Source organism: Ambystoma mexicanum, chromosome 3q (assembly GCF_040938575.1).
Source record: "Ambystoma mexicanum isolate Mex_15411 chromosome 3q, UKY_AmexF1_1, whole genome shotgun sequence".
In the NCBI taxonomy this organism is placed as follows: Eukaryota; Metazoa; Chordata; class Amphibia; order Caudata; family Ambystomatidae; genus Ambystoma; species Ambystoma mexicanum.
Window position 1 is genome coordinate 1164479190 of NC_090926.1, and position 15470 is coordinate 1164494659.

The 15470-nt window shown below is 45.3% G+C and overlaps 1 protein-coding gene across 2 annotated transcripts in view; it reads left to right on the forward strand.

Moving 5' to 3' along the window:
* Window positions 1-15470, forward strand: part of MAP2K7 (mitogen-activated protein kinase kinase 7) — an 849076-nt gene that overhangs the window by 173210 nt on the left and 660396 nt on the right. For both annotated transcript variants that reach the window (XM_069603992.1, XM_069603993.1), the window contains one exon: window positions 3154-3298. In XM_069603992.1, coding sequence (XP_069460093.1) covers window positions 3154-3298 — 145 coding nt within the window. The remainder of the gene's footprint in view (window positions 1-3153; window positions 3299-15470) is intronic.

Below are 15470 nucleotides of genomic sequence, written 5' to 3' on the forward strand. Positions count from 1 at the left end.
GCGACCAGAGACCCTGCTGTGTAACCAGAGCCTGTTGTAACCCTTCCTTATAATCGACCTGGGGTCCGAAAATGGACGACCCCGACTCAGATCCTGGTGTGATCATTAGATGCAAGAAGACCTGCATTCTGAGCTATCCCACGTCGTGCTGTGGCCTTGCAGGCTGCAATACCCCAATACCCTGGGACTTCGAGCCATTGTGCGTTGCACGGTCTTCCAAATTCCGAATCAAGCTGAAACTTTGGTGGTATCCTGCTGGAACTGCAGAGACACGATTCCGACCTGCGATATTCAGTCTTCTCTCCGAAAAGGGTCCCAAAAGCACAGGGCTGCATCCAGCCATGAAAACACTCTTGCCTGAAGTGTTCTCTGTTGATTCCTGCTGCAAATTCTCTTCCAAAGTCCCGTCTTCCGTCTTCATGACAAAGGAATCCATCAACCTGGTTTTTGGCTGCAGATCCTGAGGTCTTCTTGCTGCAACTATTCTTCTGTGATGAGGTACTGTGTTGGCTGGGTTATTTACTTACCTTAAGCCTGTGTGATTTCTATAAAGCTTTTGGGGTGTTTTCTGTGATTGGGAGTCCTCTCATCCAGTTCACCCAGGCCTACTGCTGGAATCCTCCTAGGTGGTCTTCTCCGACGTCCCCGGGCCCTAACTAACTTTAAAGTGAACTACTTATTTGTTTAAACAGTTTTCCACAGGAACTCTGACTTTTGCCTGCAGCAGACGCTCATCTCACCCTGCCTGCAGCTGGCACCAGGACCACTAGGGTCCCTCTTCTGCCTCTAAGTGAACTCCTGCAATTGAATAGGTAAGGTCTGGATAAGTAAAGGATTGATATGATATGGCATTTATAACGCGCCTATACACTAGTGTTTCGGCCTGGCTGATTCTGTCTTGAAAAGTATAACGAGTGTTGAAAAGTACTTATTTGTGAAAGGGTTAGTTGGTAACTGTAACTCAGAGTGTACAGTAAACAAAACGTCTTACTTACCCTGAATGAGTGTTGCACCATTCTGAAAAGTGTATGTAAAGTTATTTCTACACACCTGGGATTTGTTTATGCCTCTTTCCCAAAAGTAATGCTGTTGGCTTCACTATTTCTTTCAGAGAATAGGTGTAGGATGTTTACCAACTGGGTCGTGCTTCCCCTAACTTGCTGTATAGCCTGTTCAGAATATGTCTGTCTTAGCTTTTACCTACCTAGAATAACATTGAGTCATGCCTAAAGTGTAACATTGGGTTTTGCTTTCCCTGGTATATTTTATAGAGATGCTAACACAGTCTTGGGTCTATACCTTTAAGTTGGTGATAGCTCATTTTAAAAGTATATCGGTTTTACTTAACTTAGTTTAGTTGTGTGCCATCCTAATATAAGTTTAAGAGTTATTGCTTCCCTCAGTCTGTGTTCTACTGATCGGAAAAGCACCTGTAATAGTATATTACAACATTAGGTTTTACCTGCCTAGAATAGTTGTGTGCCATTCTTCAAAAGTGTTCCTTAGGAGTAGCTGACCCTGGTCTGCCTGATGCAATCGTAAATTGGTGTAAAGAGTTCTTGCTTATCTTAGACTGTGTTCCACCGTGCTGAGAAGCAGCTGCAATTGAATATTACACTAAAATATCCTACTCGCCTAGTAGAACTGTGTGTTATCATAACATTAGTTATAGGTTTCTATTGTGCCTTGAATGAGTGTTCCACTGTTCAGAAAAGCATACTTTGCAGTTGGTTTACTAAGTGATTTTCTTGCTGAGCGTCACAATACAACTGCTAGGGTTTATTCCCCATGGATAGGTGTGCCCTATACTAAATGTGTATGATAAGGTCTGACTTACCTAGAAATGCTGTTAGTTTTCTAAATAAGGTTTATGCTTTTGTCTGTGTACTTTAAAGCATAGTGTTGTGTTTTTATAATGTGTTTATATGATCTGTGCTAGTACTTCTTTTTCCCCAAGATTTATCTGGGCCTACGTGTATTTAAATAAACCATTTATTTTAACAATGTATAGTGTTTCTTTGGACCATATGTGTACTAACATTTCTTTGTACTGATTCTACAGCCCTCCCTCCCAAGATAAGCCTGGTTGCTCTGTCTACGCTACCAGAAACTCTGGTGGTACAGCCTTATACTAAGAGTGGAGTCTTGTACTGTCTCAGTTGAATGGTTTAACTAAGCCATTAGTTGGACTTCAGAAAAACTGTCCTAACGAGGCAAACGTAGGGATGGAGGTATAGAACAGTTGTGGATACAAGTGATAATAGGAGTGAGAAAGGAAGTAATGTTGAAGGTTGGAGGTAGAAAGGCAGAGTGAGAGTTTGGAGGGACAGTGACGCGGTGAGAGAAGATCAGCGGCACTAGTATAGCGAAGGGTTGGGAGTAAGAGGTTCTGAAAGAAGTGAGTGATTCTGGGCAAAAGAAAGCACCATTCCCTGTGTCCTGAGACTACTAGGCTGGTATAGGCGAGGGAAAGCTGAATGTTCCTTAGGGAGTCAGGTAGCCAACGTGTTATGGTGAACACTTGATGTGTAGAGAAGTGGAAGACAGATGGGGATTATTGATTGTTGAGCTACTAACACCCCGGTAGGGTTGTCTGGGTTTGGGGTGGGGAGGTGTGGGACAGAGGACCAGGAAAGTCCATTGAACTTGAGATCACAAGCCATTCTGACCATTTGTATTGTAAACACCATCCTTGGACTTTTCATTAAGACTCAGCATGATTCTTTGGGACAGGACCCCCCTGTCATGGTATGTAAAAGGGAATCGTTATTTTGTAAAATCTCATAGAAACTAATGGGTGAAACAACATCAAACCATGCTTCTTAAAAAATAATTCATATTTATGTTGTTGGAATAAAATACTTAATGTTACAAGAGACCTGATTTCCATGTCGATTTACTCAATTGGGTACCATTGACTGGTAGTCATGTGCTCCTTTTCATAAGGTTTTGCTTACTTTGCTGTAGTTTTGTGCATTGAGTAGTTGTCCTTTTAATGATTTGGTTCAGTAACAGTTTAAGATGTTTTAATCCATTACCTAATCATCAAGGTGGATGTCTTTGTGTGTTACCCTTGTGATATACTGCATGTGAAAGCACTGGGATATTGCTGCTTTTTCAGTAATTGTCTTTCTTTATTTTGCTTTGCTGCAGCATTGCAACTTACTCTAGCCAATGATAACAGTAGCCGATCACCGTCTTTGGAAAATTCTCCTCAGCACCATAACCCTCCACCCCGACCGCGGCACATGCTCCCCCTTCCGCAGCACCACCACCCTATGCAAAGGAGCATGGAGAGGTAGGAATATTTATTTAGCTCTTTGCTTTGTAATAGAAAACATGTTTTGGCCTTTGTTAACAACTCTTAAGGTATGTTTTCCCATGCTAAAAAAGGTTCCTCTAATAGTTCTCAAAAATTTATGAGCAGAAGCATTAGGTTTCAAATATTTTATAACATTAAAACATTTGCTCCAAGACTTCACCAAGTTAACTGTTGTCTAAACAGCCTCTGTCCAAACACTGACATTTGGCGTCACTCACATTTATTTAGATCTCATTCAGCACTAGAGCTTTAAACATTACTGTAACACATGTTGACATGTCTTTGCCCCTGCTCCTTTTCTTTGGTACTTGAGTGTGATGTGCAAGCTTTGGAGAACCACTTCCCTGATCATACCAATCATCTCTGGTACAATACATTTGTGATGCATTAATCCAACAAGAACATTTGGAGTTCAGCAATCCCCTTTGGTCTCCTCCCATTTTTAGTCATATTTATTTTCATGCAAAATCTCCCTCAGCACTGTGAGACCCCCAGCACTGGACTTGTGGATTATTTTTTCTATGTTCCTGAGTGAGTGTGAATCTTTTTCCACACCCACCCTTTCTTTTGTGCTTGTTATGACTCTCCATACATTTGTATTATTATATTTTCCTATAACTTGTTGGGCATCAGCATTTTCCTACTACAGATCTTTCTGTGCAGTGGGCTCTCCTTTTATTTTCTCTTGGGTTCCTTGTGTGAGCTACTGTTCCCAAGGGTAGAACGATACTTTTATCCTGTCTACAATCCCCATTGTGAATCATAAAACCCCACTTTATGTGGAGTGCTTAGGAGTTAAATAGTATACCCTTTCTCACTGCTTATGTAATGTTAGTCACAACATTACTACTATGGCTGGTGGCAGTGGACATGTTCTACTGACTTTTGTGTGATTTTTACTTGCAGGCTGTCAAACGATTCGCAGTAATGCACAAAACAGTCACAATTCATCTACATTGGTGGCTTCTTTCCCTGCCATTTTTAGTGTGCTTGTCCTTTTGTGGTCCTTCTGCTGTTCTGGGAGAGGGAGGTCCTGGTTTGATTCTTGTCTATGGTCGGAATCCTTTCTGTAGTCGGAAACTCAAACCTTTGTCTTCTGACATGCCTGCCTGGAACCAGTCCGAACTAGTAAGCTGACTGTCCTGAAAGGACAGCCACCCCCCGAAGTTTTGAGTGCAGCATGTGTACTGATCGGCTGGGTTCCTAAATAAATGGCCTGGATCTAGAAGCAGAAGGTAAGTCGACCGCTGGAGCTGAATCAGATGAGGAAGAAGAAAAGAAAGCTGTAGCTGATTTCAGTGTCTTTCCATTGTCCTTCCTTACTTCACCATGTCCAAGAATTCAGAGACTGGGTCCTGTGCTGCAGCATTGTGACAGCGTCTGTCTGCAAGCTCTTCACTGCCGAGGTACTGTGTGGCTTATGGTAATACTTACTAAAGTCTTGTGTCTCTCTGGTGTGGCTACGGTGGTTATTTCTGTAGTTGGGAGTTCGCCCATTCCATTTGCCCAGGATTAACGCTGGGACACATCTAGGCGGCCTTCTAGGAAATCCCTTAATATTTTCTACTAACTCTACAGTCTGTACTCGTTTGTTTTGTTATTTGCATTGCGCCCCAGACCCGTGGTTATCAGGGCGCATAGCATAAGATAACTTACAGGTTAGTTACACATCAGGGTAATACAATACATATGAATTATACAAAACGGAAACAATGTACAGGCAGAGAGATCAAGTGGAAGCATAAGCATGACATAGTCGTCCCGAGAGGATAGCTCAGCGGCAACGTGTTCGTCTTGGAAGCAAGATGACACGAAACAACACAGGTTCGATCCCCGGGTCCGCGCTTACAAACTTCTGGGTATTTAAGTGCGTTATAAATTAAATACGCAACTAAGAAAAAAAAAAAAAACGCAATTAAAAAAACAAACAATTCCTGTAACAGCGCCTCGATGCCTGCGGGCTGTGTGAGCGCTTTAGAAATTAAAAATAAATAAAATAGTTAGAGATAGGGACATATACAATGGACAGTCTAGAATATAACTAATGAAGTTTGAGATCTAGGCAGGTAGACACTTTAAGTTAATTACATGGAAGCAGATCAGGTCAGATATAGGTGTCCAGGAGCAGGCCTTACTTGTCTGAGTCTTTGAACCATCTTATAAGGTTCTGATGGAAGTTTTGGTAAGTTTCATGATGCCTATCCCCGGGCATCCGGATCAAGTCCATCAGCCCCGGGAGCAGGCATCCAGATACTCATTAAAACCCCAACAGCCCCGGCTGGGGGCTGTTTGGATTCAGTCATATGATTCAGCCATAGGCGCCAGGCTCATAGACTTTACTTACCTTATGCAGACCTTGCTGCAAATGAGTCCAAGCCAATGGATGGGACTATTTTATTACAGGGACTATTTTTTACTCGGGTGGGGTTCTGGGGAACATCTTAACTGGGACTACTTTGCAGGCTATTTAAACCACGCCTGAACAGCAGCCCATGCTCCGCGTTATTCTGCATCCAGCAGTGTAACGCTCACTGTGTCTGCAAGTCAGCATCCAGTCTTCTGCCACGCCCGCCTCGAATCCGGAGCTCCTAGACAAAAGGAGAAGAGGTTAGATCAGGGACATTATTTGATTCCTTACCTGATTCCGGAACCAGCACACCCCCGAGCCTGGAAAGGACATCATTTCAGCACGCGTCGCTTCGCCAGCAGCAGCGCTGCGTTATACTCACCAGTCCACAGCATCTTTCGACTCGGCACTGCCTCCATCATTTTCTTCGTCGAAACCCAGCACCTGGGGGGGAAAACAAAAGGAATAACAAGGTGAGCCGAGAAAACCGACAAAGACAATCTCTTTGCCACCATAGGCTTACCTGCTTTACCACCGGAGGCATTATCCTTTAATTCGCCGCATCTTCCTATGCCGCATCTATAAAGGGAGAGAAAACAGCAAGTTAAACTCATGCAACTTTTACCGGACAGTGCTTGGTAATACAGACTATTACCTGAACGCTATCAGCTGCCTCCAAGCAATATTCTTTTGGACCCAGCTGCAATCTAACGAGGGAATGGAAGAAGAGTGAACATCGGACATATTGAACTCTTAGAACTTTATAGACACTGGAGTCAATATTCCTCCGGAACTCCTCCAGTACCTTCAAACCAGTGAAATAACTGGCATCTACGCGCCCCTGCATGCCATGCAGGATGGAGAGCTCATCATTTAAAAACAAGGTGAGGTTACCAAGAGGGCATATCGGTGGTGATTAGTGGGGAGAATGAGAACAGTTGGGGGACCATCACTAAAGTCCACGGGTGGCTAAATCCCTTTCTCCACTTGCAGGAGAATACTTCTACGAGTCCAGCAGACAAGATTAGGCGGGCCAGTCCAGACTGTCATCTCTGCACTATGCATCACGTTGGTGGAGACCGCAGCTGTCCGGGTCCGATCGACGCCCCTGTGGGAACCAGGTGAGCGTAACAGTAAGATTGATCTGCTCCCAGTGGAGGGGGTAAAGAGTTCCAAAATTGGGCTGCCTTGACCGGGAAGCTACTACCCCAACTCTAGACAGCTTAAATTTTGGGACTAGGAGGCAATTAGTGTAGGATAATCTGGTATTTATTGTAGAAGATTTCCTGGAGAGTCTTTCTGTCAAATAGCAAGGTGCTTCTTTGTTCAGGCATTTATATGTAAGTGATACGACTTTTAGCTTGATTTTGTCAAGTGTTGAGAGCTAATTATTTGATCTTCTAATCTCGGAGATATGTTCTCTCCTAGCAATTCCAAGTGCTGCTCTAAGTGCATTATTCTGGAGGAATTGGATTTTGTTAATGGTTTGTTTATTAGCCCCTATGCACAGCACATTACAATAGTCTAACTTTGACAAAATTAGCGCTCTGGCCAGGGTAATACAACTGTTAGACAAGAATGGGTTTACCTGCTCTAATCAATTTACAGGTGTATGCCGAGGCCATGGAAGTGACCTGCTTGTTGAAAGAGAGGGTAGAGTCCAGGTAGAAACCCAAGATTTTCACCTCCTTAGCTACAGTGATAATGTTGTTGTCTATATTGAAGGCAGAGTAATTGGGGCTCAATTCTTTTAGGGTTGAAGTCGTGTCCAGGATAATGATCTCAGTCTAAACATCATTCAGGCATAGTCCATGGGTGGCCATCCATGCCTGGATGATGAGATATAGCCTATTCACCAAGGCTAAACTTACTTGTTGAACGAGAAATCCTCTGTAGCTCTAACCTTCTTGCATCTGTGCCTTATCCTGACCTGGCTACTGTTGTCCACTGGACCACCAGTGACCCCTTCTGCCTCTGAGATCACTCATGCCTTAGAATAGGGAAGGTCTTTTAAAGAATACGGCCTCTGACTAGAAAATAGAACATGTGTTGCTAAGTACTTACTTGCTAATGTGTTAGCGCTGTAACTGATCATCTCCGAAATAGAATAAATTACAAAGTTCTGTGAAATTGTTTACTGCTATTCTGAAAAGCATACAAAGTTATTTACTTTTGAATTGCATTCCACTATTCTAGAAAATATGGGGGGTAACTATTATTCCAGAATAGAATAAGTTACTTAGTATTTTAAGGTACTTGCTTGTAACAGGGTTGATATGACTAAATTATTCTTGAAACTGAATAAGTAACATAGTTTACTACCAATTGGGTTTGCTACACTAGAATTACACTGTCATTTTAAATGTCTACTAATGTGGTTTTACACCCCTTGAATAGCATACAGCCATTTTAAATGTGTTGTTTTACTCACCTCGTACTACATACTGCTATTCTAAATGAGGTTTATAATTTTATTTACATACAAGTATTGTGTTGGTTTTTATAATTGACTTAAAAGTACCTACCTTTCTAAAGAATTCTCTTTACCTATGTATATATAAAATAAACCATTATTTTTTTACAATGCATCAGTGTTTCTTTGGACCATATGTATGTTGCACGTTCTTTGTACCTATCTACAGCCCTCTCTCCCTCCTAAAATAAGCCTGGCTGCTCTGTCATTGCTACCAAATATCTCAGATGGTACCGCCTTAAAGTGAGAGATGGAGTTTGTGTTGCCCAAGGTATAGTTTTATAAAGTCTCTTTGAAAAACTGTCCTACCGTAGGACATTATTGTTTTGTTAAGCTGGTCACTCGCCAGCTTATTCTCACCCTACCTTACCCTACCTGTACTTTAAGAGGAAAGGCAGGCGCATTTGCATTGTGCTGCTAGAGGTGAATTTCTTGGATGGGCGCAAAATGAACCTAAGCGAAAGCACTTGCCAGGAATGTTTTCATTAATCAAGAATTGAGTTTCGGAGACTATCCGATACCGTCCTAGTTCAGACTAAATGATGCCGACTAGTGATGCAGCGTTATTCCCATAACCTGCCAAGCAGCTTCCTAGAAGCCAAAGTCATTGGGTTCTGGGCGAGTATGGTTGCAAAACTGAAACCTAAAGGAATTGACGAAAGAGCACCACAAGGAGTGGAATCTGCAGCTTAATTTGACTCCACACGGGAAAACTCACCCGGCCTGGACATGGAAAGAATTGAAAGCTTTTTCTCAATTTTGTGGGTGGTGGTGCATGGCATTCTTGGTTGGTGGAGAAATTATTTTGGTTAATTATGCTAATGAACAAGACTCATTTGTGCTAACTAGTTATGCGACACCCAGCAATCGACATGCAACTTTTTAGAGGGATACGTGTCATTTAAACACACGAGATTGAGCAATACCAGATATCTAGGGCTGCATGCGTGCTACTCTGAACAGATCATGTCAGTTACGTCGACAGGTATGATATGATATGGCATTTGTAACGTGCCTAAACACAAGTGTTTCAAGGCGCGACGAGGCATGGAGAGGGGAACAAGGGGAAGACCGACAACGATCCTACTAGGCCAGGTGTCATTTAGATCTCGCAAGTGCAGGAGTAAGGGGAAGGGAAAAAGTGCAAGGGGAAGGGGAGGGGGAAGTGCAGTACAAGGTAAGTAGCATAAAATAAATAAAATAGGGCCAGCTGGTGGCAAGTGCAAGGTAAGTGCAGACAAGTGCTGGGACGGGGGGCTGTAGGGATACAGAGACAGTCCTGCAGTGCAGGGGTTGCCAGGGAGGCAGTGCAAGTGGAGAGTGGCTGGGCCCAGTACCAAGGTCGGTGAGAGTGGCCCAGTTGCAGATTCAGTGCAGTTTAGTGAAGAATTTAGCTGGGGAGAGGGAGAGAGAAAGCAGAAGCAAAGAGGAAGGTTTTGAGGTGCTTCCCGAACCGGAGATGGTTCTCCTCAAGTTTCAGGGAGGCAGGAAGGCTGTTCCAGAGGGAGGCCCCTGCCGCAGAGAGAGAGAGAGATCTACCCCCAGCTCGTTGCTTCAAGAAGCGGCTGGCCCTGAGGGAGTTGGAGACGGATGAGCGAAGGGCTCGGGAAGGAAGATATTTAGGAAGAGAGAGTTGAAGGTATTCAGGCCCCAGGCCCCAGCAGGCCTTGTGGACAATGCAGAGGGTTTTGAACAGGTGCGGGTAACCCGCTGAAGTATGTGGTACATACCTAAAGATGCTTTTGTAATTTAGTTAATAAAACTAGAAGATGGATGTGATCAGGTTTACACATTTTTAATTGGTATTAATTTGGTTTCAAACAAACATTATTTTATTGAACAACAGTGATGACTTGAACCAAGTACATTCCTTGTGTGAACTGATGGAACCAACCAGCTGCTTTGCATCCATCGCGTTTTTTGGTTGGTCCTTGTCCGATCTGCACTTAGTCTATATGCCAACTGAATCTCTACAGGGATCTGTGTGTAATGTGAGGGTTCATTAATGCGAGGCAGACAACTGCTTGTAGTTGGACATTTTCTTGATGACAAAGTTCAAAGAACACCTAACTAAACCGATCTACCAGGGAGTTCCCTACCTAGTCTAGGTTCTAAGGGAAATTCTCCTAGCATACCCAAAACTGTCCCTCAAACTAAACAAAACATTCAAAGTAAATCATAGACAACATAAATAAACACTTACCAAATAACCAATGACTTAGATACCCTTCATCTGTCATGGGTAGATCCCTTTCCGAGGAATGTCCAAAACCACTCTCTCGTTCACAAAGAAAAGTGAAGCCTTGAACCAGTTCTTGAGAGTTCGAAAAGAAGCAAAAGGTCTCCCAAACAAAATCCACTGGTAACAGTTCTTTATCCGTTTCGTTCCCTTTCCAATTCCAGCAAAGAAAACTGCACCAATGGTATCCTGGATGAACGTGATACAGTTCAAAAACAAAAGTACCACTTCTACAAGTGTCAATATGTTTGTAACCTCTGCAGGGTCTTTAATATAACTTGCAGGATGCTTCTTCTTGGGGTGTTGCTTTCCTCTCGACAACCCCCTTCTACTACTTTCACTGTGGAGGCAGTATCTTTTGCTCCACAGTGTGCTACTGCTTCAACCACCTTCAATACAACATTCACTGTTAATTTTATAGACAGCCACAGTTCTGTTAGCTCTGCTTCAACTTTGTACTTTGTTTGTTGGGTAAATTAAAGACCAGACTCTTCGACCTCCACAGGTAGGCAAGCCAATTCTTTGACGATATAAGAAAAGGGCAGCCTCTTTGCCTCTTCTGTCCTACTGCGACCAATTTAATCTGTCTTGGCTTTCAGACTGCTTCTCTATTTCGACTTCATCAATCTCAGCATGACAGCTTGTTGACTTAATCTTCTTACAAGCACCCAGGGCGTGCCAGTAATACTATCCCTAGTGTGACGTCCACTGTACCCATGATCCCTCACGCATGTAGGACCCTCAGATTGTTTTTTTCCGCCATGCTTGTCAGAAGCATTGCACGGAGTTCCCTGCTTTAAGCCATTTTGACAAATCAATATTAATTTCCCTATTCTTTCACTCCCACGTCGAGACATCGAAGATCGACGCCGGTCCGAAGAACAAGCAACCGTCGAGAGCTGCATGATGGACTTTGGGCCTTGGAAGGCCTCTGTCCTCGGCTCGGGCCTTGGAAGGCCTCTGGCCTCGGCCCTGCAAGTAGGGAGAGTGGGGGGTGGAAACATACTCTTTATTTTCCTACACACACTAGCCCGCTGCCATAAGGTGACATATGGAGAGTACTCCATTTAAATTTTGCCCCAAGTGCAACCGCAAGTACCCTTGGGTTGACGAACACGCCACCTGTAATCTCTGCTTGCCGAGGGACCACCCCGAAGCTACCTGCAGAGCGTGTAGGCTTTTTAAAGCTAAAACACTCGAGGACTGCTCCACTAAACGTTGTGCCCACCTCGCCAGGCAACTCGAGGCCATGGAAATAGTGGGCGCCTTCTGTGATGGCAGCGACGACGCCCATTCGAACGGCGAGGGCACAGGGGTGTCTAAAGACACCGAAGCGCTAGTCCCCGACCTCAGAGGATTGTCCGGCATGGCAGTTATGGGGAACACACCCGGCGACACGAGCGCAACCCAATCTTCTACACCTAAAGACATTAAGGCCAACCGAGACTCGACACGCGTGTCGAGTTCACGGAAGAAAGCGGCACAAAGAGAGCGGTCCACCTTATCGGTGAACTCTGGGCGTTCCAGGTCAAGATCAAAACACGGCAACCGTCCACAGTTGCCAAGAGTGCCTCGCTCCTTAAAGTAATGGAGGTACGTTTGCCAGAAGACAAATCCGACCTCCATCCCCAAGCCGCACACCCAAAGTCGGCTCCGGCAGCCCGTTCGGCGTCTGTCTCCGAGTCCCGACGTGCGCACTCAAAAGAGAGGGAGAGAGTACCCCCGAATCTTGACGCCAGGCGTCAAAAGATTCCGATAAGGCCAAACTGTCAGGGAAACACTTCCACTCACAGGAAAGGGGACAAACAGCAGAAAAAGTCTACACATTCAACTTCTGCACCCCAGGTCCACAAGGACAAACACAGGTCGTCAGATAAAAACAGATCTAAGACCCCTGTCCCTGTCACTACACTCAGGGTCACCCCTCTCATTCCTTATGATATGGGAGATGAACCTCAACAGGAGGTAGTCGTCCCCAGTTCCAGAGAATGGAGCACATAGACAGGGTGATGAGGAGAAGGTCTTCCTTAGCTAATTTTTATGAAAAAAATCCACAGCATTTTTTTAGCTATACCCCTGACAATGCTACTTCTTCAGAATCCAAGGACCCCCAGCCTCTTAAGAGATCTCGGTTTGATACTCCATTTTAGGGACTGTCCTCAGACCCTTACCATATTCAGTCTTACCAACAGTATGGGGATGACGCAGACGTATTGGTGCTGGACGACCAAACTGGGGTTGAGTATTATGGAGATGACGAGGGCCAGGATGAGGAGGAGGAACACGAGGCAGAGGTCTATAATGTGGACTCCCCGGTTAACAATGAACCACAGGTTTCTGACTCGTCTATAGATAACCAGCCCCTTCTAAATCGGGTCTTGGCTAAAGCTGCAGAGCACTTCCACATAGATACGCAGGTGGCGCAGGAAGAGAGGGACTTCGCAGAGGAGCTAGTGGGGGACAAAAGATCCATTGCTCAAGCCATTCCTATTCTCAAATGAATCCAACTTAGAATTGATCCTTCCCTTCTGAATCCTAATCTCACTTAGGCTGTGAGCCCCAGAATTGAGAAGATGTTCAGGGCCGCTCAGTCAGAACCTCTTTACATAAGGGGTCAACTCAAGCCTGACTCCTTGGTAATCACTAACACCAGAAACAGAGCGGGGACACCTCTGTCATCATCGGAGGCTCCCCCAGACAAGGAGAGCAAAATAATCTATGGTTTAGGAAGAAAAGTAGCCTCCACTTATGCTTACCAGGCAAGGATCGCCATCACTACCACTCTGCTGACAAGCTACAATTGCCACCAGTGGGAGCAGGTAGCTGCTCTCATTAAGGCCGCACCGGAACCACTAAAGGGTCAGTTGGCCCAGATCGCGTCGGAGGGTAGAGCCTTGTCCAGTTGCAAACTGAAGACAACCTTTGACGCCGTAGATAATGCAGGCCTGCTCACAGCAGAGAGCACTGTCATTAAAAGGCACGCTTGGCTAAGACAGTCGGGGTTTAAACCCGAGACCCAGGCAACCCTTATTGACATGCCAGTGGAACCGAATGTCTTGTTAGTCAAAGCGGTTGAGGACGGACTGAAAACTGCCAAAGACGAGTATGATACTCTAAAGTCCCTAGACAAAGTTACGACAAAGGGACTGTGGTAGAGGCAGCCCCGGCAGAGGCGGCGGCACGCCTCCCGCAAAGCAGTGACTTTCCGCTCAGGGTCCCTTCCCATGCATCTCCAGTAGGGGGGCGCATTTCCAACTTCACCCAGGCATGGGAAGGGATCACATTGGACAGATGGGTGCTGTCCACAGTGTCCGCAGGATACTGCATCGAACTGCTAGAGCACCCCGCAACCACCCTCCACATCAAAAGATACATTCAATGGACCACCTGAAGATCCTCCTCGAGGAAATCATCAATCTTCTCGCAAAGGACGCAATAGAACTTGTCCCGGGCAACCAGGTAAACAAGGGTATCTATTTAACTTACTTCCTTGTGCCAAAAAAAGATTTAACAATGCGCCCAGTATTAGACTTGCGCCCTGCAAACAAGTATGTCAAGCCCCAAAGATTTTGCCTGATTACTCTCCAAGAAGTAATCCCCCTCCTAAAAAGGGGGGAATTGCATGGCAACATTGGATATGAAAGATGCCTATTATCATATCTCCATGTTCCCAGCACACAGAAGATTCTTGCGCTTCAAGGTGGACAGTCAGCACTACCAGTCCAAGGTGCTGCCCTTCGGTATAGCCTCGGCTCCAAGGGTATTCACCAAGGTACTGGCGGCAGCACACCTACGCAGGGGCGCAATCCCGGTGTACCCATACTTGGACGACTGGCTCATCACGGGGGAGAACCCAGTAATTTGCATATCAAACATCCAAAGAACGATCAACCTCCTCTTCGAATTGGGTTTTTCTATCAACGAGAAAAAAAATGGTGCCAAGCACCTCCAAGCAGTTCCTAGGAGCTGTACTAAACACTCGAGGGGTTGGCCTTTCCATCAGAGGAAAGAATTCGGAATCTACTACTGCAAATTCCTCTAGATCAGCCCGGTCGCCAGATAAAGGTGCGCAAAGCGATGCGTTTGCTAGGCATGATGATGTCATGTATTTACCTGGACCACCACGCGCGCCTGCCCATGTAACCCATGCAAGAATGGTTGGCGAAACAGTGGTCTCAGACAAGTGGTCAGTGTGACGATCTAGTGATCGTTTCGCCAACACTTGCACAAAGTCTTCACTGGTGGACAAGAGAGAACCTGTCAAAGGGGAAACCCTTTTACGATCCAGAGGTACAAGCTGTAGTCCCTACAGACGCGCCCCTGTCAGGGAGGGGAGCACACCTCCTCCACCACACAGCTCAGGGTCTCTGGTCTCACACAGTGGCCAAGAATCATATCAATCTGCTAGAACTCCTGGTAGTTTTCAGAGCGCTTCGAGCGTTCAAACCCCACCTGTTGAACCTCTCAGAACAGATCCTAACAGACAGTACAACAGCAATGTTTTACATAAGCAAACAGGGAGGGACTCATTCGCCAAATCTGTCCAGGCTTGCCCAGAAAATTTGGACATGGGCACTCAGACGGAACATTAACCTGTCATTTCAACATGTTCAAGGGGGATCTCAATTCACTAACAGACGCTTTGAGCAGAGATCCCCCTCCCAGAAGAACACGAATGGTGTCTGCACAGAGAAATCGTAGAAGATCTCTTCTCACAGTGGGGTTTTCTCACTATAGACCTATTCGCCACAAGCGAAAACAGACAATGCCCAGTATTCGCATCTAGGTTCCCCAAGCCAGACTCCAAGGGGAACGCCCTGTGGATGAACTGGTCATGGATGTTTGCCTACGCTTTTCCACCAACTCCTCTCATAAGGAAATTGGTCAACAAGATGCACAAGGAATCGATGACGCTCATCCTAGTTGCTCCCATGTGGGCGAGACAACCGTGGTTCCCACACCGGCGCAGACCAGCAGTGTGCAAACCCATCAGACTGCTGTGCTGGCACAACCTACTATCCCAGCACCAAGGTCAAACAGTGCATCCTCAACCCGGCTCTTTCATATCCAATGTTGCCTGAAGTCATAG